Source organism: Stegastes partitus, unplaced genomic scaffold (genome assembly GCF_000690725.1).
Source record: "Stegastes partitus isolate 25-593 unplaced genomic scaffold, Stegastes_partitus-1.0.2 Scaffold167, whole genome shotgun sequence".
NCBI classification, from domain to species: Eukaryota; Metazoa; Chordata; class Actinopteri; family Pomacentridae; genus Stegastes; species Stegastes partitus.
The window spans coordinates 75,653-99,443 of NW_007577898.1; the positions used below are offsets into that span (position 1 = coordinate 75,653).

At 42.2% G+C, this 23,791-nt stretch overlaps 1 protein-coding gene across 6 annotated transcripts; it reads right to left on the reverse strand.

Annotated features, from left to right (window-relative positions):
- Positions 1–1,455: 1,455 nt before the first annotated feature.
- Positions 1,456–23,587, reverse strand: zzz3 (zinc finger, ZZ-type containing 3). Of its 6 annotated transcripts, none has more exons than XM_008279639.1 (12): positions 23,506–23,587; positions 15,992–17,903; positions 12,409–12,547; positions 11,969–12,116; positions 11,755–11,867; positions 10,965–11,036; positions 10,018–10,119; positions 9,527–9,622; positions 7,292–7,441; positions 5,912–6,046; positions 5,154–5,254; positions 1,456–3,222 (listed from the first exon to the last, which is right to left on the reverse strand). In XM_008279639.1, exons 2-12 carry the CDS (start codon positions 17,836–17,838, stop codon positions 3,078–3,080), a joined length of 3,048 nt encoding a protein of 1,015 aa, XP_008277861.1. In that variant the 5' UTR covers positions 17,839–17,903; positions 23,506–23,587; the 3' UTR covers positions 1,456–3,077. The 6 variants fall into 6 exon arrangements, with proteins under 6 accessions (XP_008277861.1, XP_008277862.1, XP_008277860.1 ...); XM_008279640.1 differs by lacking the exon at positions 23,506–23,587 and adding an exon at positions 23,192–23,275; XM_008279638.1 differs by lacking the exon at positions 23,506–23,587 and adding an exon at positions 22,932–23,167.
- Between the last annotated feature and the right edge of the window lie 204 nt (positions 23,588–23,791).

The following is a 23,791-nucleotide window of genomic DNA, read 5'->3' on the forward strand; positions in this document are numbered from 1 at the left end:
TTTTTTGTTGCATGACCGTCGGCTGCAGCTGAGTCACTAGTGACTACCGAGCTGTGCCGAGAAATGTTTAATTTTATTATTTTTTTCACAGAATCTGGTTCGAGCACAGGGCCTGCTTTTTGTGAATTTTTAAACGAGACATCTGGAGTAACGAGATTTGATGAAATTACAGTTTTAAGCTCCGATTTGGTTGAGTGTTCTGACTGAACAGCACTTCATGAGTGTGAATTGTCATAAATCCAACAATTCTTTTTTCTTTTTCCTTCCACAGTTTCTGCCTCTGATAACTGGTGCAATTTGGCATTTTCTGAAAAGAAAACATGCCTATCAAACCGAACGGCAGACTTTGACATTCAGAGGGATGAACAAACAACAACAAAAACATTTTATGTAACACATCGACTGTGTATTTTGCANTTAATTACTGGTCATTTTGAAATTAGAGCTGCAAAGACTAATTGATTAATCAGCTAGTTGTCAAATATTAAACTATTTTGATTCCAGCTTTTAAAATGTGAATATTTCCTGGTTTCTTTCCTTTCTTCTTTAACAGTAAACTCATGTCATCTTGGGCTTTGAGAAACAATCAACATTTTTCATAATTTTCCGACATTTTAGAGACCAAACAACAGATTATTAATTAACAATGAAAATAATCATGACTTACACCCCCAATTAAAATGTCAGTAAACCCACTGAACATGGGGATGAGTGTCAATCTTATCTATTTGATTTAATAAAAATCTTTCAGCACACTGCGTCTTATTTCATTATCTTAGGATGTACTGCGGTGCTGAATTAATTAGCTGATTACCAGAACTGTCACTTCCTCACCGTGAGGGGAACATTTGGGAATTTTAAGCTTTCGCGGATCATAATAAATTGAATAGTTCAGATTTTGGACAGTTTGTTGGCACGACAGGCAAATTAAAACATCACTTTGAGCTCTTCTCAGCTCACATTACTCAAACATTAGCTAAAAATGAAATAATCATTAGGTGGAGCTCTGGCACATTAAACTTGAGCTCATATGTGAACTGATACAAGTTGAAACATGAAGTTTCTCCAAATAAAACATGTTTGATGAAATACTTTGGACTATGTTTTCATTATTGATGAATGTACTGATTATGTTCTTGATTAATCACTGAAAAGCTTTAAAACGCCAGCAACAATGACAAGTTCTGATCAGGTTTTTTTTAGAGTTAAAGGTGACGATCAGGTGAAGAAGTGGGTGAGCCAATAGCTGAGTGGGTAAAGCGGGTACTGCACGGACAAAATAATATCGTCAGAAGGATCTAAAACAAACAAGAAACAGAAAATCCTCACAACTGAGAAAACAGAATCCATTCTTACTTTTGTATAATAGTTCAACTGTACTCGTCAATTCAGTCTCTCTCTAAAGCTCTGAAATGCCAAATCAAAAACTTTCAAGAAGAATACAGGAACCAGATGTAGAAACACTATTTTCACATACTTTTATTTCCACGGTTCTCCTCTAGCATTTTTTTTTTTTTTTACATTATTATTTTTTATTTTTTACATAAGAACAGACTGTTATACACAGATATTGAAGCGGGGGCAAAGGGGGTGAGGGAAGGAGACGAAAACCATACAAAATGGTGTCTACTCAAGCACAACAAAATCTATGTGTATAAAATTGTGTGGGTTGTTCCACTGTGGAGGCACCAACCACTACCTCAATCATTTATTTTATTTTTTATTTTTTTTAAATAGATTAATAAAAATACAATCTTTTAAATGGACCTTTAAAGTGGACTGCAAAATTAAAGATCTAGAGGCAAGATGACTGGATCAGTAAATGTGGGACAATGTGGGTCGATGGAGCCACGCAGGAAGGGAGGAGTCGTGTCCAGGTTCAGAGTCCCTCCCCCCTGCCAAAAAAATATCTTTTTATTTATTTATTTATTTTTTAAAAATGGCACACAGCAACTAGCGCTGGCTACTTTTTCACTTTTCACCATATAACTTGTACACTCAACATGATCAACAACGGCACACATTGGGGGAGGAGAAAGAAAAAGAAAACAAAAACACAGTCTTGTGTATTTTTCCGTTTGCCTGCCTTCCAGAAAAAACGTTGCTCTCCGTGCTGTAGTGCTTCCTTGTTAGACATGTTTTAGTGGAGAGAGCAAAAAGGGGGAAAGAAATAGAGATGAAAGAGTGTGTGTGTGTGTGTGTGTGTGTGTCTTGTGTGTTTGAAAGGTGAAGGGGGAAGAGAGCAGCATTGTGTGACAGTGGTGGGGACGGCTCCATGCTGACCAACATGGCGCGCCGTCCGTGTAACACGTACGGGTCTGTCTGCAGGGCCACGCGTCGGATCGGCAGAACTTCCTACAGTCTGCGGCCGAAAAACAACAAAACGTAACCACGCTGGCTTCGACCACGGCACCTTCCGCAGCGCCGCAACTCCTGCTGCGGCTCATAAATACTCAATCTACGGATACCTAGCTAGAACATTTTTCACTCTTGCATAACACGGAGACCACTTACGCACATACAAACCACCTATGTGTATCTCAGTTGACGACTTCACAGTCCACTATGACACGCCGGTCGACCGTCTGGCGGCGCTTCGCCAGACTGATCGATTCTCCAGTTTCAAAGCAGCACGGGGAGGTAACTGGAGGGCGGTGGGGGGAAAGAGGGGGAAACGGGGACAGCCCTCCTGGAGTCACAGAGCTCGGGAATGTCGTGTGCCTTCTGTTTTCTCTTTTTTTTTTGTTTGTTTGTTTGTTTTTAAAAAATAGTGTGTCGTTTTCAAATCACAGATCCGTTAAATAACCTGGCTGAGGTGGAGCGGGGCCCCCTTTTTTTTTTTCTGAGGAGCCAACATGGCCGCCCATTTGCTCAAGTCAGGGAGGTCAGTTACCAACAGCCCCCCCACCAGCAGCACTGAGGTCTGCTCTGAGGCCCCCGGCTGTCTGCCTGCCTGCTGGCCTTCCTGCCTGGCGGCGGGTTAAGCGGTTATCTTGGACTTGGAGGATGGAGCCATGCACAGAGTGGCCTGTGGGATATGTGGAGAGAGCCTGGAGCTAGGGCCGCCCGGGACCCTGTCATCTGTTGGCCGGGAAGTAGTTAGGGTCCAGGTAGTTATAGCCTGTGCTCTGAGGCAGGCAGTAGTCCCTGTCCAGAAAGGTGTCCGGCTGATACACCGGTTCCAGGTGGTGGTTCGGCTTGTGGGTCTCCGTCTTGAACAAGCTGGGAGGTGAAGGGAAGGGAAAGAAACCTTAGTCATGTGGGCAGTTCCACAGTCTTGTAGTTCAGTGGTACACATGAAAACAGAGCTATTTTACTTTGATATACTGGGCTCTGTTTTCAACATCAACACCTACTGACCCCGAGGACACACAGCATGCTTTGATGCACAACCTGAATACCAGGCACAAAACGGGCCGGTAACAAGAGGCAAGGCTGGTAAAAGTTTTATGGATTATTGTTTTCATGGTCCACCGGCCCACTGATGCAGCAGTCAAGAGTTCTTTTTGACAGGAACTGCTGTGGGGCCTGATGGCAACAAGGTCCACCTCAATTGATCCAGTTTTTACAATCTCTGCTCACCTGTGTCTGATTTGACTGAAACTTTTATAGCATGATGTATGAATATTTATAAAGATATTTCTGACATCTTAGATTGATATGTCAAATACTTTCTGATATATATATATATATATAAATTTCCCACTGACTCAAAGACAGTGATAATTTCAAGCTTTTATCTTTAATAGTTCCTGAGACATTGTTGCTCAAATTATAATGCGCCAAAAACATACTGAAAGTTGGTTGATTTGGAATTGTTCTAATTATCTAGAGAAGATTTATCTGTCTAAAATTTCACAGATACCATTTTAAGCATCTACAGTTTATGATAAAAAGTTTCAAGCAAATCAGAAATGTCGAGCAGAAGGCTCTTGATGATTTGAGATGCAACAACCCAGCAGGGTCCGATAGTTCCTGTCATAACATAGTGAGCACAATAACATAAAGGCTGATGCCCCTACTGACATACATTGTGGTAAGTTTTACAGTATATGATAGAAATGTCTCTGAATGAAATACCTGCCAAATAAAGACCTAATTTCATCAATACTTGCTGTCTACATATGAAACAGTTGACTCATTTGTAACTGGTTGCTCTGGTTGCCCGGGTAACCCTGTTGGTACCTTTCCCACTCTAAATGTTTCACTGTGAAAATGGCTACCCTGCGCTTCAACAGTGATAATTTCAGTTCACACATATGCGCGTTAGTAGCCAGATCAGCCATTTATGAACAGTCAAATAAAACCCTGACAGCTGTGGTGAAGCTCGGAGGTCAACCTGCGGAGGGCGGCTGTGTAACAAATGACTTAACAGTAAAACTGACCGTGACAGCTTATCTAAAGGACAGAAGACTACACAGTATGAGTGGTAGGTGTATCCTTCCTGGCCTGCATAGCTAACTAATCCACAGAGCAAAGTCAGAAGATTATGGTTTTGATTATTTTCCTTATACGAGTTGGGGGCGCGATTGTACAACTTCTGGTTTGTTGCAGAACATAATAATGACCTGCTCCTCTCTTCTCATGAGATTGAAGTGGTATGTTGTGTCATTGTGGGAACATTTGGGGAACTCAGTGATGACGCCATACGTCAAATAACTGTATTCTTCGCTCCCATTGGTAGTTGCCGTAGACTAGTTAAACCTAGTACTTGTCGAATGTCATAAATGTTACCAGACATGAAGTCAGAAATTAATCAAGCATAACAATCAACCACTAAGACTAACTTTTTTATTCAGGAAAGCAAGTAAATGACTAGAATTTGACATCTTGAGCAAGAAACAATAATGTGCGTTATTATTTTTTCCGTTTTGTTTTTTTTCCTTAAGTAAATTTTAAAATTAATAGACAACTATAATAATTAAATGTAAAATTTTCATTCGGGTTGAAGAGCTTCTACATACTGGTGGATTAACCCTTACAGAAACATAAAAAATGATTTCAGTAATTACCAATGCTGTTAATTCAGGGCAGTGGTGGCATAAACCTTACATGAGGGTGGTGGTCTAATAAACCTGCACACTGCACTTCATCATGGTGTGTTTCTTCCTCAGTCCTGATTGACTCGAACAGACAGAGTTGGAGTCACTCACCAGTCGGAGCAGTTGGAGCAGAAATCGACTGAGTTGTCTTGCGGACAGTCCTGACAGTGCCACCGTACTCCCTGGATGGGCTCCATACCGCAGACGTCACACTGCACAAAACAAACACACAGACACATACAACATCTGCGGAACATAATGTTGGAACAGCGTGAAACAGTTAGCAACTTCTTGGCCACCTCTCTTTTCTGCAAGTAACCCAAAATCACAAACCTCCGAGGGCTTTCCGATCCATACAGCGCACGACTATTTCTGACACCACGCATCTTAAAGCCAAACGAGGGATTGCTAGAACACAGTGTCACTAACGGCGTGACAATCAAACAATAATCTCTAATGTGGTTATTGCAGACGTCAATCAAGCTGCACACTTACAGACTAAGTTGCCAATTTTAGGCTTGAAAATGTTGCAGATAAGAATAAAATCAGTGCTTTTAATTATTTAGTGCTTTTTTTTATATATATTGATTTCCAAGCTGCAGTCGGAGCCAACGTTTTTTTCACAGCCTCCTCTATTTTTGTTGACACCTTTGCAATACTGTTTGCGCTGTTCATTCAGCACAATGTGAACATGTTACTTACTCAAAACACTGCTAGATGTGGCGTATAGTTCGCAACTGGGACACAATCTTCAAACCCTTTGAACTCACGGTGTGCTTTCATTGTTTCACATATATTAGGGAACGTGTATCTGTTCGTGCCAGGCTTCGGTGTTGTCACTGTGATGTGCTGAAGTGCAAAGTCTTCACCTTGTAGCCGACATGCTGCACCCCGGCCTTATCCTCCTGGATCTCCTGGAGCTTCTGTTTTTTCAGCCGCTTCAGCTCTAAAAGCTCTTTGTACTCTGGCAGATTTCTCAGCTCCACAGGTACACTCTCGTCGTCCTGGGTTTGTAGGAAGGCACACAAACACAGACAGACACACACACACAGGAGATGACTGATAGGCATCAGGACATGTACAGACAAAACATCCCTACATGACTCCAAGGATCCAATCTGATAATGATATTCTCTGGATGTTTTATACCCTCCTGACAAATACGCAGCCAGTATTGATCATTCTAATTTTAGCTGAACATGAGCAACGTATCCAGAAACACCAATACAGGTTTTCTTCTGTTTGGGCAGCAGTGTTGTAGGGAGCACAGATCGTCTTTCAGCCAAAAGTACGAGTGAATACTTGGTGTCCTTCACAAAGACTCTGAATGTCTGCTACTTTCTGCCACTTTCTTATAGGAGGGGGGAAAAAGTGCAATATTTTATTTTTTTTACAAAACCAGGTCTGGACAGGAAACGCTTCTGTGAGAGTCCTGCTAAGATGGCGACGCACTTGCTCTCAACAGACTTTCATTCCTTCCTGCAAACAGGGCCAAAGTAAAGGACAACCTGGTGAAGTGAGAAATTATTGTGGCCCATGCTGGCAACACCTTTGTGACTTTACTTCATACTGGCGGTGTCAGAGGGTTTGTTAACGCGCTGATGGAGACGGCAGCCTGTGTTCTCAGCAGGGCACAGCGACCTGGTTTTACTTAAAGGTTACAGTCATCAAAGGGAAAGAGAGAGAGAAATGTCAGCGCCTGGATAACGGCAAGCGTCAGGAGTTGCGCAGTTCAATTGGAAGGAGAGGCGAGGCTGGCCTGGCATCCGTACTCTGATTCAGTCATTTTCAATCGTGTAAGTCAGGCATGATTGGAGTGGGGAAAGAAGATGATCAAGGGCCAAATGCTTCATTTCATTCAAAGGTGCTGAAGTGGAGCTAAGAGGGACAGTCTGTATGTCAGCATGGGACAGGGTGGGGATGACGGCTGCAGTAATTTTGCTTTGTCTGGAGTGGATTTAAACAAACTAGTCGGATATAAAACAAGGCCCCAAAGGTGCATTTTATACAGCTTTTACTGGTCACTGCTTACGTGACGAGGTCAGGGTAAGACTGTGGACAGTGAAAGAGAGAGAAGGGAAGCTCCTAATTAGCCCAATTAAGCAGCAAAGTAGCAGACTCTGGTTGATTTGGTTGATGGAAAAAAAAAAACAAAATCAGTCAGATAGAAAACTGTACAAGATAACCTCCCAGGACAAATAAATGGAAGACCGACGGGCTTTCGAACAGAAACATAACAGATGACTGACCGAGTCATCGGCAGAAGGGTCCTGCACGCTGTTGTAATACGCCGCGCGCTCGTCATCTTCATCCATGTAGACCGGAGGCTCGTAGGACGTCAGGAAGGTGGACGGCCGGTACAGGTGCTTGTTAAGGTGGTGCTGCCTTTTACTGGATGCCTGAAGGACAAAAAAAAAAGAAAGAGTTGTCAGCCTTCCTCATGTATATAAAGGTGTCAACAACTCCTAATAGCTTAATAACTGTACTTACATGTATTCTTATTTTGTGGAAGTACTTGAGAGCAAAGTAAACACCAGAGTCAACTTCCTTATATGTGGTGACATACTTGGTCAAAAAAGCTGATTCTGGTTATGAACAGTTACAAGTGCAGGTATTCATTATAATCAAGACTATTATAAAAATATATTAGTTTTGCAGGTCAAAACAAAAAAGGCTGGCTAAGGTTCAAAATCGTTTCTTTTTCAACTACTTTGATTCTGATTCTGTTTATCTATTCCTTTCTAAATTATTCTCAGTTTGGATTCTTTGAGGCACTGGTGGTTGGAACAACAGTAAAATCCTGCATTACATTAATTCACGAGTAATAATAATCTAATGATAGAATATACGGTGTTATAGTACACAGACACACGTGACATTTTTTGCTTGTAATACCAAAGTATGTTTTCCTGATTACACAAATGCATCTTGCTTTAAGCATCCTTTTCAATGCAGGACTTTTACAGTGTGCTATTAGTAGTTTCACTGAAGTAAAGGATCTGAATAGTTCCTTCACCACTGTCCACGAAGCTAAACACACCCACAAGAATTATAGAAGTTAACACAAAGCACACCAACAGCCTGACTGCACGTCTCCTTTAAGGGAGTTGGTGACATATAGCAGTGAATTGTTGCGTGAAGTGAGTCTCTCCTAGTGTTTGAGGGAAGTATGTAAAGTGTTGCTTTAGTCAGTTGTAATTTGCCTGATAAGAAGAAGAATCACAGAAAACCTGTTTTTTGTGTTTGTGTCACAAAAGCAAAATAGAGTCCCTGTTCATGTGATGCTACTTCCTCCTGCATTCTTCACATGTGAAACACTACTTAGCACTGCTATAGGTGCTGGCAGAAACACAGAGCGAGACAAAGTAATTGTAACCATGACCATTGTGATCTCATTAGGTATATTTTTCATCTTCACTTTGGCTATTTTACTTTTACATTAGCCGAGTCCAATTTCGTCCTTGTAAAGCATTTCCTAACTGCCTTTTCTAAATGAAAGCGATTGTTACAAGCAAAGTACACAATTTGTACTCTTTACTTGCTAATCAAGCAAATGAGCTTTATCTGGGCTAACTGAAAATAGCAGTAGACTCATGACTTCTTCTGCATTACGAGATGAGAAGAAACAGGCAGTCAACTCAATAAAGTAATGGCGCAGACAGATGTCTGTAGATAAACAGTAGCTGTTTGCAGCACACTGCTTGTAAAATACCGAAAGGGAAATTTGTCTAGCAACCAATAAGCAGAGTCGAAATGAAGCTTTCCTCATGATGAATTTGGAATCAAAATTTTCTCGATGCCCCCTCCCTAGGGCAGGAGAGCATGGGTGAAACCAATATCATGTTATTAAAAAGTAATTTTAATCAATTTCAATCTGGCAACTGATTAAAAATAAGATACCAAATAATTAAAGTGATGCATGTTCCACTCTTATGCATTACAGTCTCCAAAAGTACAGCTGTAATAACCATGCCAAGCAAAACGTTCATAACTAGCCTTGTTAAAAGCAAACTGCTTGGTTGAAGTGCATTTTACAGCTTAAAATCCTGATTTGAAGCTTATTTTTGGCTTCACTGATACAATCAGCTGCTTTTATCTCATTCCAACTACATCAACATCAGAATAAGTAGGTGGACAAGTATGAGGCTGCAGCATAGAAATCACAAAGACACAGTGTTCTTGAGGCAAAACAGAAAATTTTGCCATTTCATTATTTGTCCACTTGAGAGCAATATAAAGCTTATTTTTGCACCATCACATTTTCCTACTGAATATATATTTTAGCCACGGGGCAGAAGTTTCACACAAGCTGTACACAAACCCATGTTCATATCATTAAAACATCATTTATTTGAAAGTTGATATATAGCAATATTAAATGAACTGCCCAGTCCTAGCTTTAATATTCATGAACAAATCTAGAACTTTAAATGAGACTAGTTAGTCACTATGATTAAGGGGTTCGGGAAATGAGTCGGAGTTACCTTTTTAGTGTACATGCACAGGTTGGGTGTTCTTCCGGGCACAGGGATACCAGCTTTTGTCAGTTTGATGAAGTACTTTTGAACCCTACTGGCAACCTGAAATGTTTTAACAGGAAAATGGCGGCGTTAATCATTTCCAACAGAGAAACAGCTGCTTGAAGTAATTGAGGTCATGCACATGCATCATCCACAGGGTGCAGTTGTTGTACAAATCAGTTTGCCTTTTAACACAGACACACTTGCAGTTATGCGGTATGTTGCATTTTGTTTCCACAGTAAAGGCAGAAGGTTTTGTCAGAGTCACAACAGGGTAATAAAAACAAAAGCTCTAGACAGAATAACCGGTTAACATACAAGTAAAACATACTGTTTGGCTGGTAACTTACAGTTTTACCAAAATTAGCTTTTGTCAGATGTAGGCCATGTTGAAAATCGTTGCTTCTGTGACAAGTATGCATTTTTTTGTAGTTAATCTTAATTCTGTTTGTCACCTGTTTTGCAGTTCGATTGCCCAGCTCATCAGCAATTTTCTGCCATCTTCTGGACTCGACTTCCTCGGGAGGGAACTTGACAAGAAGCTGCTCCAGTTTTTTCTATGAAAACATACAAAACATTGTGTGAAAATCATGGACGGACAAATTTTGTGACTATATGAATAAGAACTGGATCAACCCATATGTGTTTTTTAGGGCCAGTATAGATTACCAGTGAGAATTAAGATAACCATATGTCTTTGCAGGAAAACATTAAAAGTTATGTTAATAATTTAAAAAAAAAAAAAAAAAGACTCCACCACAAAATGTCTTCAAAATTCCTTTGTTGTATATGTTTTACACAAGTTTAATTAAAAGAAAACTTTTTCACATTTATCTCTCAGTGTTGATTGCCTATTACTCATGTTGTGTAACCATTCAGAAAGTGCTGTGTGGGGCATAGCTCAACACTGAAGACGACAGATCATCAGAGCCAAGGTAGACGACTTAAAAAAATATATATATATATACATATACATATATATATGTATATATATATTAGAAATCTGTTTAAAAAGAAAAAAACATCACTTCACGAAAAAATATACCACAAAAGATATAATTTGAAAAATACTAGCTCCAATCATCGAACAGTCCAAATATTGGCCAATCCCCAATTAGTAATACTCTACTATCTGCAATAATGTGATTTATCACAACACAGATTTGTATAAATAAAAAAAAAAAAAGTGAAGCACTAAGTAACATGCATGTTGGTTTTTAATAAACAAAATGTTTCTTCAAGTCAAAATGAGAAATGGTGTCAATTAAATTGGAATCCACAAGGACGGTCTTGAGTGTCATCAAATGTTCTTTTAAAAACCCAATTGAAACAAACAGTTCCTTTGACAAATTATATCAACTCCGTAAAATACAGTGCACAACTGTACACTCTTACTACCTACCTGTTCTTCCACAGTCCACAGCTGGTTAAATGTGTCAGGCTTGTTTGGGTGACAAATCCTCCCCCTGATCATCTGTCAAGAGCACACAAGTGGCAGGCATGTTAGAAGACTGACACAAGACAAAAATAATGGGCACGGCACTGTTTGAAGAAGATCTTTACATATGAAGCTGCCTGGCACACTGAATGCGTCAGTTTGACAGAGAAAGCCTGGCTGTCAGATGTGACTCGAGATGTGTCATTGGGAGGACGCAGAAAAACAAGCACCTCTTTTTGACTGACAAACAAAATCCTGTTAGAATTCAGAGAAAGTAGACTGGGAAAATGCTAATGTGCTTGCACAATATAAACAGGGAGAGCAACAGAAATAATCAAGGAGTTGTTTGCTCGGTGCTAACTGCTTTGCACCGTCTAATCCCAGCAATCAATTAAAAGTGAAACCTTGCTGCCTGTACGATGTGGGAAAAGAGACGCACACAACAGAGGCCAAGAATAAGATATAATCAGAGGGGAGGGAGAGGCGTGCTCCTCATGTTTCCATAGATACCATCTTTTGTGTTCGCATGTGCTGCATGAGGACTAAGAATAAGAGAGACGAGGTTGGAGGAGGTGTAAAATGGTAATAACCTGCTGATTTGTAGGACGCCATGCAAGAGATTGTGACTCACCAGCTACAGTTAGAAACGGATGTCAGTGCATCTGCACTAATGATATACCGGGAGACAATCGCAGCTGTGATGATAGTGCTGGCTTGTGTGTGTTGTACAGAATATTTTAGTGACGAGACATACCTGCGTTTGCCCGCCATTCTCTGGGGCATCACTCATAGGTAGAGAAGAGTACATGGTGGAGGATTCGCCTTCCTTCTTGGGCTCAACAGGACTTTTTGGTCGAAGAGGCAAACCTGAAGCGGAACAACAAAGAAGTCACTCAGGCGTTTCTTTTGATAACAGGGCAGAAATATGTGCAGACACAAATCACAGTCAATTCTAAATTCATACATGCCTTTATCGAAGATCAATTTTAGCCGCCTGGTTTTGCGTTTCTTGTCGCAGAACTCTCTCTCAAAATCACCGAGGCCTGAGGTGTACTGCTCCCAAGCAATGTCAGGGAGCTGGACAACACGCTGAGGACACGGTAAGCCCAGATTCACCTGAGGGTCGCCAGAATCAAGGGTTAAAATCTACTAACAAGGGAATAAAGGGTCTGCACTAAATTTACTGAAGCAAATCTGGTCAAGTCAAAACAGAAGAGAAAGTCAGACCTACTTTTACGTTTTAGGAAAGTGTATACTTTCTGGGCATGCTTTGTACTCAGTGCTTTTGTAACCTTCTCTGCTATTAATAAAGTCATTCAAGTCAGCATTTTTTTTTTCTGCTGGACACTCCCATCCTTTGTGCATGGCACTTCAGTGTTTCAAGGGCCCAGGTCTGTATTTCTGTTACCCTTTTCTGCAGCTGCTCCACAAAGCTGATGGGATCGGCGAGCGCCTCCCTCTGGTGTCGCGCCAACGTCTCCAGGTCCAGGATGGCCTGCGTGCGCTGGGCCTCTAGAACTCCGATGGTCTGCAGCAGTCTCTGATAACTGTCACACAGGGAAGCAAGGTTAGACAGGAGTAGAAGGGAGGCACTGCTTACATTATTTAACCTGACACTTGCAATGCGGCAGTACATCAAACTTTTAGACCACAGGCCATGCATTATTCAAGCATGCTGGGAGCCTAAATAGTTGCAGAAAACATGACCCATTTTCCAACATTTTCCACCTATTTTGCAAATAGCACGTTTACAGGTGTTATGACTCCCATCTTTACTGCAGCTGGAAATTATGCATCCTCTTAAACCTGCTGCATGGCAAATACCTAAGAGTTACTTTTCCAAAGTAGCCCATTAGGGACTGCAGCTATGCAAAGAGAAATACACTACAGCACCGGTGTGATCTGTAACTGTGTGCATATCTTATATTTCACAGCAAATATCAAAATCTTTGAATGACAAACACTTTGGTTTTGCAGCACTTGAGAAACCCTCAACACTGTAAAACTCTGACCTTTCCACTCACTCTCTCTGAGGCCACAGGAGAACTGCAAACTGAGCTGTCAAAGACTAAATGTGGTACTGACTCAGAGGCCTTACAGTGTGAGCAGAGCTGGAGGAATCGACAGGAATGTGACAGCATCCTACATGGCTATAACCTAATGCAGGTGCTCAGTGGAGCAGAGTGGATCAATCTTTCCTAACACAACATGAATGAAAATCAATGCACAGGACACAATTTATTCGATAGCTGCCAGTGGTTTAAAAGTCCTACAAGCGAAACGCTCTGACGAGTCAACTGCGTTTCACATCATGTGCGGCTGTTTGACTCGTACAGCATCCGTTTGTAATATGCAAACTAAATGTGCCTCCGCAATAGCGGCACCCAAACTACTACTGCACATATCCTGTGCTACAGGGTGACTATGATTCAACGTAAGATCTCTGGAAAAGAAAGCAGCAAGCGTGTTAACTTCCTAGGATGAACAGATGATCTGTGCATTAATCTGTTTTAGGGAAGGGAGGAGGCCTTGGCTCTGCTTCTCAACACTCTGGACTCCCTCCAAGTGTCCAGGGACAAGTCTGGTGTTCCATTGCCACCTACTGGGCCCCAGGTCCACTGACAAACTGTGGTGCCAAGTGAAAAGCTGGCTGAGACAATAGTGTAGCTACATTAATGCCTGATAATTAAGAACTGCTTATAGTGATAAAGACAGGACAACATTTGTCAAAATCCACAAAACTGATGCAAAGATGCAAATACTAGATGTTCTGTATACGCAACATCAATCACGTCGGTGTCAATTCTCCACATTCAGCAACTCTAAAAATGCGCCGTCATGCTTCCATAAAAATGACTCCTGGCTGCATTGATCGGAGGCTTCAAAATCTTCCTTACTCAGCACAACCAAACCTTGGCATGTCACAGAAACTTGATCGAATTACCTCGTAATACGAGAGCAGTGAAATCTTATTCGAAAGCCACTATCCGAAGTTGAAACATTCACCAATGCTGGTGTCAAAGACAAAAGGACCTCAGCTGATGATGTCTCTAAGCCCCTAAAGCCCTCTGCCCCTCCTCCTGTGAAGAGGCATCAAAAATCAGCTGGCCTGCCACAGTGCAGTTAGTGGAGCCTGACTGAGTGCAGCGTGGGACCGGTCCACCAACACAAACATCCCATCTTGCATGACAACTAACAACAAAACTACAAACAAAGGTCAAGTCTTCTCCTCAAACAACTCATCCGACAAAAAAAAAAAAAAAAAAGAAAAGAAATAACAGAACCAATCAGCACACTAATTTTAACATCCAATCTCCTCTGGCAAGGCTTTGGAAAACTGACAATTGGCAGTTAATTCACACAATCACAGAACCAGATTGAAGGTGGAAATTAAATGCTGAAACATGTAAAACCTAAACAATGAGGCAGGAGCTATACTTAGATGCTCACCAGTACTCCCTGAATTACTGAGAAAAGACTCCTAAAATAACAGAGATAATTAAACATTCTGTGCATGTGTGGGTGGTGCAAAGAAATAAGCTTCTAATGAAAATTCAGTGTCTCTTTCTTCTCACATTTGTTTTTGTGTGTTTCTGCTGACCAAAAAGGCTAATCAGTGTTCTCTTTTCATTAGATTTACATCAAACTGGAGCAGCTACATGGTGCAATCACCACAAATGACTAAAGGCTGTTTTCCACTGCAGTAACTTGCGTATTTAGCCACAAGAACCACCCTGACAGAATCTCTTTCATGTTATGTTACAGGCTAACATTAAAAAAACATCCAGTAACTCCAGTTTGTCGTGGTTTTGGTGCACTCGAAGTTGTTGGATGCTACACAACAGAAACAGAAAGACTGCAAGTGTCAATTAGGGGGTTGTTCCTGTGAAAGTCTGCGCCACCTCGCGGACACCTCAAGTTTCTGCAGTGAAACGTTGCCTCATAAAACACTGTTCAAATACAACAACCTTCTAGGCAGGACACAAGTTTGATTTTCTCCTTCAGCAAAACATTGTCAGGGTGTGAGGATAAAGCTGCATGGTCGTGAGCAGAGCTGCAACAGTAAATTAGTTGTCAACTATTTTGATAATTAAATAAATGGCTTAAGTAATGTTCTAAGGAGAAAAAAACAAACAAACAAAAAAAAAAGACAAATTCTCAGATTCCAGCTTCATAAATGTGAAAATTTTCTGGGTTCCTTTTAAGCTATGACAACACACTGAATAGATTTTTGTTGTGGACAAAACAAGTCGTTTGAGATGATCATTTTGAGGTTTGCAGCCCTGTCGTGACCTACTTAACAAAGCAGGAAGAAAAAAAAGAAAAATGTTGTTTTAGATGTTTTCTCCCTGTAGCCCTGAGAAAGACTGGCAGCCTGTCCAGGGTGTCCCCTGCCTTCGATAGACTCCAGCCCCCCTGCGACCCCAGCAAGGATTAAGCGGTGTATAGAAAATGGATGGATGGATAGATGGATGGATGTTTTCTCCCTCTCATCTTTGTCCATTTCCTAATGAAATACTGGAAATGTTTTTCCTCTAACAGTTTTTCAAATGCAACAATCTGAGGTTTAGAGGAAAAAAAATCACTATTTGCTTTAGCTGCTCACAAGTCAGACACATCCATCCTGTAAGGAGAGGTAATAAGCAGATGCTGCTTCATTTTAAGGCGTCACAAGCCAAACGGGTTAGGAACCACTGGTGCACACAGTGGTGCGTATGGTGAACACACAATGAGGCTGATTTTGATATGTAATAAATATTTACTTAAGATTAAACTTTAAAAAATATACTTTAGGTGCAAAGTGTTAAGCATTTCCCAAACATCAGAATATCCTTTGAACATAGAACCCTTCATCACATCAAATGCATATCTGGTTCATTCAAAACCACAGACTAGAAATAACGCAATGATCACAAATACAGTGATCAACATGTGTGAGAGCTACATCAACAATGGTTTGAGAGCAGAATCTTTTGGGAGCTCCCACATACTCTTTGTTGTGTTTAAGAGCCAGGTGGTCTGACTCAAAGTAATACACGTCTGGCTCCTCCTCTTCCTCCTCCTCCTCCTCCTCCTCTGCAGCCTGGCTCCGTGTCAGCTCCTTGCTGCTCTCGGCCTCTTTGCCCTCCATGGGGCCACCGTCCTCTCCAACTGCCCTGTCTCCAGGACTCACAGACGCCGGCTCCTCACTGGAGGGACCAATAGAGTCTGAGGGCGCAGGTCCCTTCACCGTCGGACAGTCCTCCTCAAGCCCAACCACGACCTCCCCCTCTTCCCTCAAGGGACCATTGTCTCTGGGAGGAGAGCCGGGCTTGGAGGAGGAGGCTTTGCTACCAGACACAGCCCTTCTGGGTGAAGTCCGCAGGGTGTATCTGTGTTCGTAGAGCTCTGTGAAGGAGGGGGACGTGCTGGATATTGAGGGGTTGCACCCTGGCTCTGTGGGGGAGGGGGATGTTGTTAGTGGGGGTGTAGTTTCTCCTGAGTTGCTGTTGTTGTTGATTGGACTACTGTTCATGTTAGTGGTAGAGGAGGAGGTGGATGGAGCAGCTTCCTGCACTGGTGTTAGCGGTCGGCCATTGGTATCACTCTGAGTCTCCGTCACCTGCTCCTCATGGGCCAAACACAATGGGTCACCCACCACGTCAACCTCCATCTCCTCCACCTCCTGCTCCTTGGCCACCATCAACTCAGGGACAGAATCCTCTAGAGCACCCTCAAACGTTGGTGCAGATGAGGCTGGCGATTCCCCTGAGCCAGAGGCCTCCATCTGCACAGGGACAGAGTTTCTACAAGGCACAGCGGGGTCAGGGGATGAGGGAGTCCCCGTCTGACTGCCATTGAGCAGCAACGGGAAATTGGTAGCAGAGGTGGGGTCCGCACTAGGTTCTTCAGTAAGGGTACAAGATTCCTCTGCTTTGTTTTCTCTGAGTCCATTCGAGGCCTTGTGAGCATTCTGTGGCTGAGTTACCCCGTCACACTCCACGTGACCATCCTCTGCCTTCCCCCCTGTCAGCTCACCTTCCTGCTTACTGAGGATGGGTGAAGCAGGAGCTGTGTCAGCAGAGTTTTGGCTGGGTAATTCTTCACAAGTGTCCTTTCTAGGCTCTGGGACAGAGACCGGACTTTCAGGTTTCGGAGGCTCAGGGTCCTCCTCCTCCTGTCCCTGAGACTCTCCAGAGCGGGAGCACCGCTTGGCCCTTTTGATTTGAGGAGAGGCACCCCGCGCCCCCTTTCCTCCATCACAGTTCTCGGACTTCTCTGGGCTAATGTCTTTTCCTAAACAGGACACGCCCCGTTTCCGGGAGCTGGTCCATTGATCGGCCTCAGCGGGAGAAGCATTGGAGTCAGTTACCTTTCCCGGCAATGAGGCCTGTTGCTGGCCATCTTGTGAGTGAGTGACCTGCTTCTCGTCCTTATTTGTGTCCTCTTTAGCTTCCTGCTTTGACTCCTGCTTAACATCTTGGTTTGAGTCCTGCTTGGTATCCTGTTTGGTGTCCTGCTTTGATTCCTGCTTGGGGTCCTGCTTCTTGTCCTGTTTGGTGTCCTGCTTTGACTCCTGCTTGGCGTCCTGCTTCGACTGCTGCTTGGCGTCCTGCTTGGCGTCCTGCTTCGACTCCTGCTTGGCGTCCTGCTTAGACTCCTGCTTGGCGTCCTGCTTAGACTCCTGCTTGGCGTCCTGCTTCTTCTTGGGTGAGCGGGCCCTAGGTAGCGGAGACACGGAGGTCTCCTCTGGCTGGGCAATGCTGCGGTTCCTGAGGGTTCGACCACAAAAGTTCTCATCCAATCCATTGAGCCCCACTGATGACCTTGTGACGCGCGAGGAACGGGACGCGGCCATACTACGGCGGGTGCCTACAGTCTCCTCATCCTGGTGCTCTCTCCTCTGCAGCAGAATGTGGGCACCTGAAAGACACACACAGATACAGATATGCGAACCTCATTAAGTCAATATAATGACTGAAAACTTCCAACATTTATAGCTCAATGATTACATTGTAGCTTCAACACTGCCACAACTACAGGTATGATTGGTGTCACGGGCCGGCTGTGCTAAAAATGAATGCATGAGCAGTATCCCATGGTGTCTCAAACAAAAGCGTCTACCAAAAGGCCTTTGTTAAGTACTGCTCGGGTCATTTCTCAGCTCACACCAGAGGGGTATTGATTTCTTCTGTCATTGTAGCTAAGCAACACCTTCTGTCCACAGGCAAAACTAGATGTCTTATACCAGGTCTGTACAAAGGAAATAAATTTAGAAAGTGGGAGATCTTACACTGCCAAAAGACACAACAGGAAACAATGAGGTCAGATTTTCCGTCAAGTCTAAATGACCAATCACATCACCGTCACAATCACAGTTCTCTTCAGATATTCATAAATGGCACAGCTTCAAGGTTCATCTGTGCTTGGTAACTCGAAAAATAAGGTGAATACAGCTCAGGAAGCATTTTAAGATGAAAAGAACCCAAAGCAGGCAAGCAGGTGATTTTCAAAAAGGTGAACTACCTGCCTAAAAACCATTTATAATGTCATCACCCAGGATGTGTATGCCTGTTACAGTGAGGGCCCATTTTATTTCCTCCCTGCAGAGATTACAGCTTTTTCTGTGTAAAATAAATGTGGTTTACTGGTTGACTGATTCCTGACACAGAAGCCACACTGTAATTCTTACATCCAATTCAGCAGAGATAACACTGCAGACAGAGGTTTGTCATCACACCGTAGGCTTTTTTTTTTTTTTTTAATCTCTTTATAACAGGTGTGCCAGAGGGCCAACAGGCTACAATCCCTCCAAAATTTATCAGAACATACAAAAATTGAAATGTTCCAAGAACAAGAATTCTACAGAGGACATGACAATGAACTTCCTGATGCAATTCAAGGCACAACAAAGCCTCCCAATTCCCACTCAGTGTGTCGCCACGGTATCCTGCAGATGAAGATACACGAGTGTGAATTACAACGAAAATCCTGTCTTATGGTGTGCACAACAAAACTAACACTATCTAAACGCTGCATAGCACTAATACGTTGTCAAGCCTTGATATCTCGATGTATACTAAATAATCTATTTCACACATGGATATTCTTCATCCACCACAAAATTTAAATAACATCTATGTCATGTAAACACCATAAGCAGATTACTTTACTCACATAACATTAAGGTTGTCAGTGAGGCAAGCATAACTTGATTATCAGAGCTGGGTTAGTCATCAACACACATACATACATACACAAACAGAGCCAGCTTAATCTGGCTTCTCTCAGTATTACTGCACATCGCATAAAGGTCATAAAGTGAAGTGCACAACAGCTATGTGGTATGTCATATTTGAAATAACAAATCAAAAGATGCAACTTATATTAGGCTGCTTGAGACAGTTATAAAAACAAAGCCAATTCATTTTAATTCCGCAATCAAACAACTTAATAAACAACATTCAATATCTTAAACATTCATTAGTTGTAATGCAGGTGCGCAGGACTTAGTACGTCAGGTTAGTGTGCATGAGAGAGATTTTAAGATCACAAAGAAATTCCTGTCTTGGTTACGAGACAATCAATTCCCAAAAACATTTCCAGTCAACACACACACGCACACACACACACACACACAGAGGAAACTTGCCACTGAAGTATCCTCTAGATCATGATCCAACTAATAAATCTAACAAAGAGGACAATAAAAACGTGACGTGGTAAAGGTCATATTAAAGTGACATTCAGCTGAAGATGATTTCACTGGATGTCCTTTTGCAGAATATGAGACATACTCACAGCCTTCCAATGTAGTGAGGAGAAATATTGCATCAATTAGCATTGTGGACAAGGTGCTCATTTACATTAATTTCAAGTACATCAATCTGTGGGCCGACCTCTGTCAAAACTGATTTAAAAGCTCCTTGTTTCAAATGCCGGGACAGTCCCTCCCTTTTCCTACACTTTGCTAACACAGCAACATCAAAGCCAAAGGCTACCCTGGCTACAAATACGTTTTGATAATATTTCTTAGGGGAGCTAACACAATAGTCACCTGGAACAAGCACCACCACATGCACATATTACTCACACTCCACTAAAGACTCCAGCTGAGAAAGCTAATGTGATTTGTCCATGCATAAAATAAAAGAGAGAGAGAAAGAAAAACAGAAAGGGGGGAGCAGGGGGGAAGGTTATTCAGACTGAGCACTCACCCTTAGACTCAACACGACAAAACTAATTAAGCCGGCTCATCTGACCTGCTCCCAAAAACTAGAAAACTAATCACGACATCAAAATAATTAGGGTTACAGTTGAGCTGAATAACTATAGGAAATATTTGCTCACACTTGCTCGTCCCAATAATTAACATGTTGATGGCTTCACTGTCGGGGCTTTGATTATTAATTAATAAATAAGTCCTAAGACTGCATTCAGCTGCCTTTTGGAAACGGCAAAATAAGTTTTGCACCCCATAAACAGTAAAAAAAATAAGCTGTCATTACATTGTAAATCTGACTATACTACCTAAGCTCAAAGTAATGTCAAACATGCCTAGCAGAAGTGTAATGACTGGAATGTTGTATAATAAAGAGTGCGAGTGGCTTGCATATTTCACAGTCCACACTGTTACTAAGTAGGTACAAAGGGACTTTTTCTGGAGGAACAATCATTAAACTCCTTAAATGACAAGGGTCTCCTTGGCTGCAGAGCGTGCAGCGAATACGCATTAAACTACTCGTCACAACATTGTTTCCCCAAAGTATGCACACTGTGAACATTAAAGCATATACACACTTCAGGCCAGTCATTCCAAACCTGGTAAAGAAAAATCTGAGGAGTTGAAAGAGCATCAAAAGAGACCAAAAGCATAAAACAGATATATTATTGTTATGCAAAATACGGTTTACTTCTCTGACTTTCTTTAGTTCTTGCATTCCTGTCATTAAACATTGGATGTGTTCAACTCTTCAGGCCTAGAAAAGAGCTTCAAAAACAATCTGATAATCTGATATCAGAGATAAACCATGCTCATAAATCTGCCAGCACAGAGGCCTTAACATCTGACTAGAGGTCACTTGTAAACACTTTGTTGGTTTAGAAAAGCTTTGAAACCACAGCTTTACACCAAAAACCAGTTTGTAATTGCATAGTTCAGGCTACTAGTCCAAAGAAAAACTTAATATTTGAGTGTGTATTCATGATGTCATATATAAACATTTAACTTTGGTAACGTAACAGAATACAAGCACTGTTAAAGTTTTCTGGATCTTTCTGGAGACATATCAGTTCATTAAAACCCACAGATGCCACGGTAACATAGCTGGGTTTGCCAATGTTCACTGCAGTATAACCACAATATCCCAATGTATAGCTAGTGAACCTGGCAAGGTTGTAAACTTATACACGCAGATGGGAACAGTTTTGCCATAAATTCTTAGAGTCTTAAAGCCAAGTATGTTATCAAACAGTGCAGCTACCTAGACAGCACCCATGTGCAACTGTAACTCCTAATCATTTCACTTTCTGTCCCTCTCTAAGGTGCTTGTTTGGTTGTGAAGTTATGTGAACATGTGCTGATTTGACTGCATTACTATTACGGTGTCAGACCTGGAAAAACAGACGGCTGTTTTGGCATCGTAAACAAAACAGTGATTTCATCAGGATATTAAAGCTAAGAACTTTAACTATGCATAAGTAAACACACACCTTACAAGCTAACTGTGAGGACAACTGCTGGCAAACCAGCTAAGCTAACGTTTGCAATTAGGGTATCATTAATTATAAATAAATAAAATCCAGTTTGTGACCACGGAGCTTTGGGTTATTGATCCAAAGAAAAATGTAACATCCATGGGTGTATTTTGCTTTTATATACAAACATTTAACAGCGTAACTTTTACTGAACAGAATACAAGCACAATTTAAAAAGCCCTGATCTTTCTGGGAGTGTATCAGTTCATTAAAACCAACAGATGTTAATTAACCAGAGCAGGGCTTGCCAGTATTCACTGCAGTATGAATACAATACACTCATGTATAGCCAAGGTTGTAAACTTCTGCTCACAGATTAAAACAGTTCAATCTTAAATTCAGTCAGTGCAGCTACCTAGACAGCACCCATGTGCGACTGTAACTCAATTCACTTCCTGCTCATGCCTAAAGCGCTTGTTTGGTTGTGAAGTTATGTTAACACGTGCTGATTTGACCGCATTACTATTATGGTGCCAGACCTGGTAAAACAGATGGCTCCTTTGGCACCCAAACGAAACAGTGATTTCTTCAGGATAATAAGGCAACAAACTCCAACTATGCATAAGTAAACACGCATCTTCCAGGCTAACTGTGAGGACTATTGTTGGCAAACAAGCTAAGCTAACGTCCAAGTTTAGGGTGACAAATTCGTTTTATGACACACAAACAAGCTTTGTGCCGCTTTACCGTCGTGCTGGGCTGCTCATCCCGTAGCTGACCTGTAGTTCAACACTTCCACACGGCCTACTGGCAATAAAAAATCCGCGCAGTGGTGCTGCTGTACATACCGATGAGAATCGCTCAAATCCCAACATCCCGGCTAATCAGCTGCCGCGAGCTCACAAAGTTGGAGGCACGAGGATGCTGTTAAACTAGCAGGACCAGGCGGCGCAGCAGCACGTGCCGCCGGTTAAGTTAACGTTAGTTTGCAGCAGGTGAACCACAAAGTTCACCATTAAAAAACTCAACACACACACACGTTAACTCAAAACACCCGGTTAGTACCCGCAGCTGGCGAGCAGGCTAAACGTTAGCAACTTCACAAGCAAACCTTAGTTGACCTAGCATGCCGTTTAGCGGGCTAACCTTAGCAAACTAACTTACCGTTAGCTCTCGGAGCTAAATATAAAACATTAACGCTTCAGACACCAAACCGCAGACTGTTGCACCAGTGGAATTAAAATATTACCTTACACGCTCCCTGTGGCACTCTGCAGCCCAACCGAGCCATTTTCCCGTCTCTGTTGTGATCGACTAGTTAGCCAAGTTGGCTAACGTTACCTTCGCTAGTTTTTCTCGGCTAGTTTTCCTGTAAACTGCATCGTGCAAAGAAGAATCGTGGCGATTTCAGCTGAAGCCCCTCTATTAACGGGCACATGCTAGCTAGCTAGCTCGAAAACTGACACAGACTCCACCACGAACACAACAAACAAATTGAGGGAATTGCTACTAACATTGTGTTTCGCCGAGGTTTATATCTCAACTGCAGCGCAGTGAGAGGAGTAGCATGGTTAGCAGCCAAGCAGTATAACGGCTGCTGGTAACCAGTTAGCAGCAGCGGCTAGCCGCAGCAGTCTGATGTTAGCTAGCCAAGCTAGCTGATTGTTCCGCGCATAACTTTGCCGATGTATTTGTGTACTGCCAGCAATGGCGGTCACACACATTTTTGGTGGGCTAATACATTCAGGTTTTGTTATTTGCTCTACTACAAGCACCGAACTGGAGGTACACTTCTAAACAGCTTTTGTAGCTCAAGAATTACACATACCTCACTTCCGTAAATTTGCTGCACGTTCGGCCGCAGCCATGTTTTCAATCCAGTCAACTAGTCGGGGTGTGTGAGCCGACTCAACCGCTCTCGTCAAAATGCAACACTATCCTGTACATTTTTGCCCGTGCCAACCGTGCAACCGGTCACACACTACCGATGTCACCTTGCCTAATTGATGGCTGTTTATTCATACTTTTATGACGGATAACACACATCGTAATTTACTTTTCCTTTCCTTATTTAACCCCTCGTTTCTCATGCGCCAAAACAGCAAAGAGTGACA

Coding starts and splice junctions, on each gene's coding strand:
- zzz3 (XM_008279638.1), bottom strand. CDS start 22,968: ATGGCTCGGTTGGGCTGCAGAGTGCCACAGGGAGCGT. Junction 12,117..12,408: donor TGGAGCAGCTGCAGAAAAGG/GTAACAGAAATA, acceptor GGCGACCCTCAG/GTGAATCTGGGCTTACCGTG. Junction 11,868..11,968: donor AAAATTGATCTTCGATAAAG/GCATGTATGAAT, acceptor GTTCCGCTTCAG/GTTTGCCTCTTCGACCAAAA.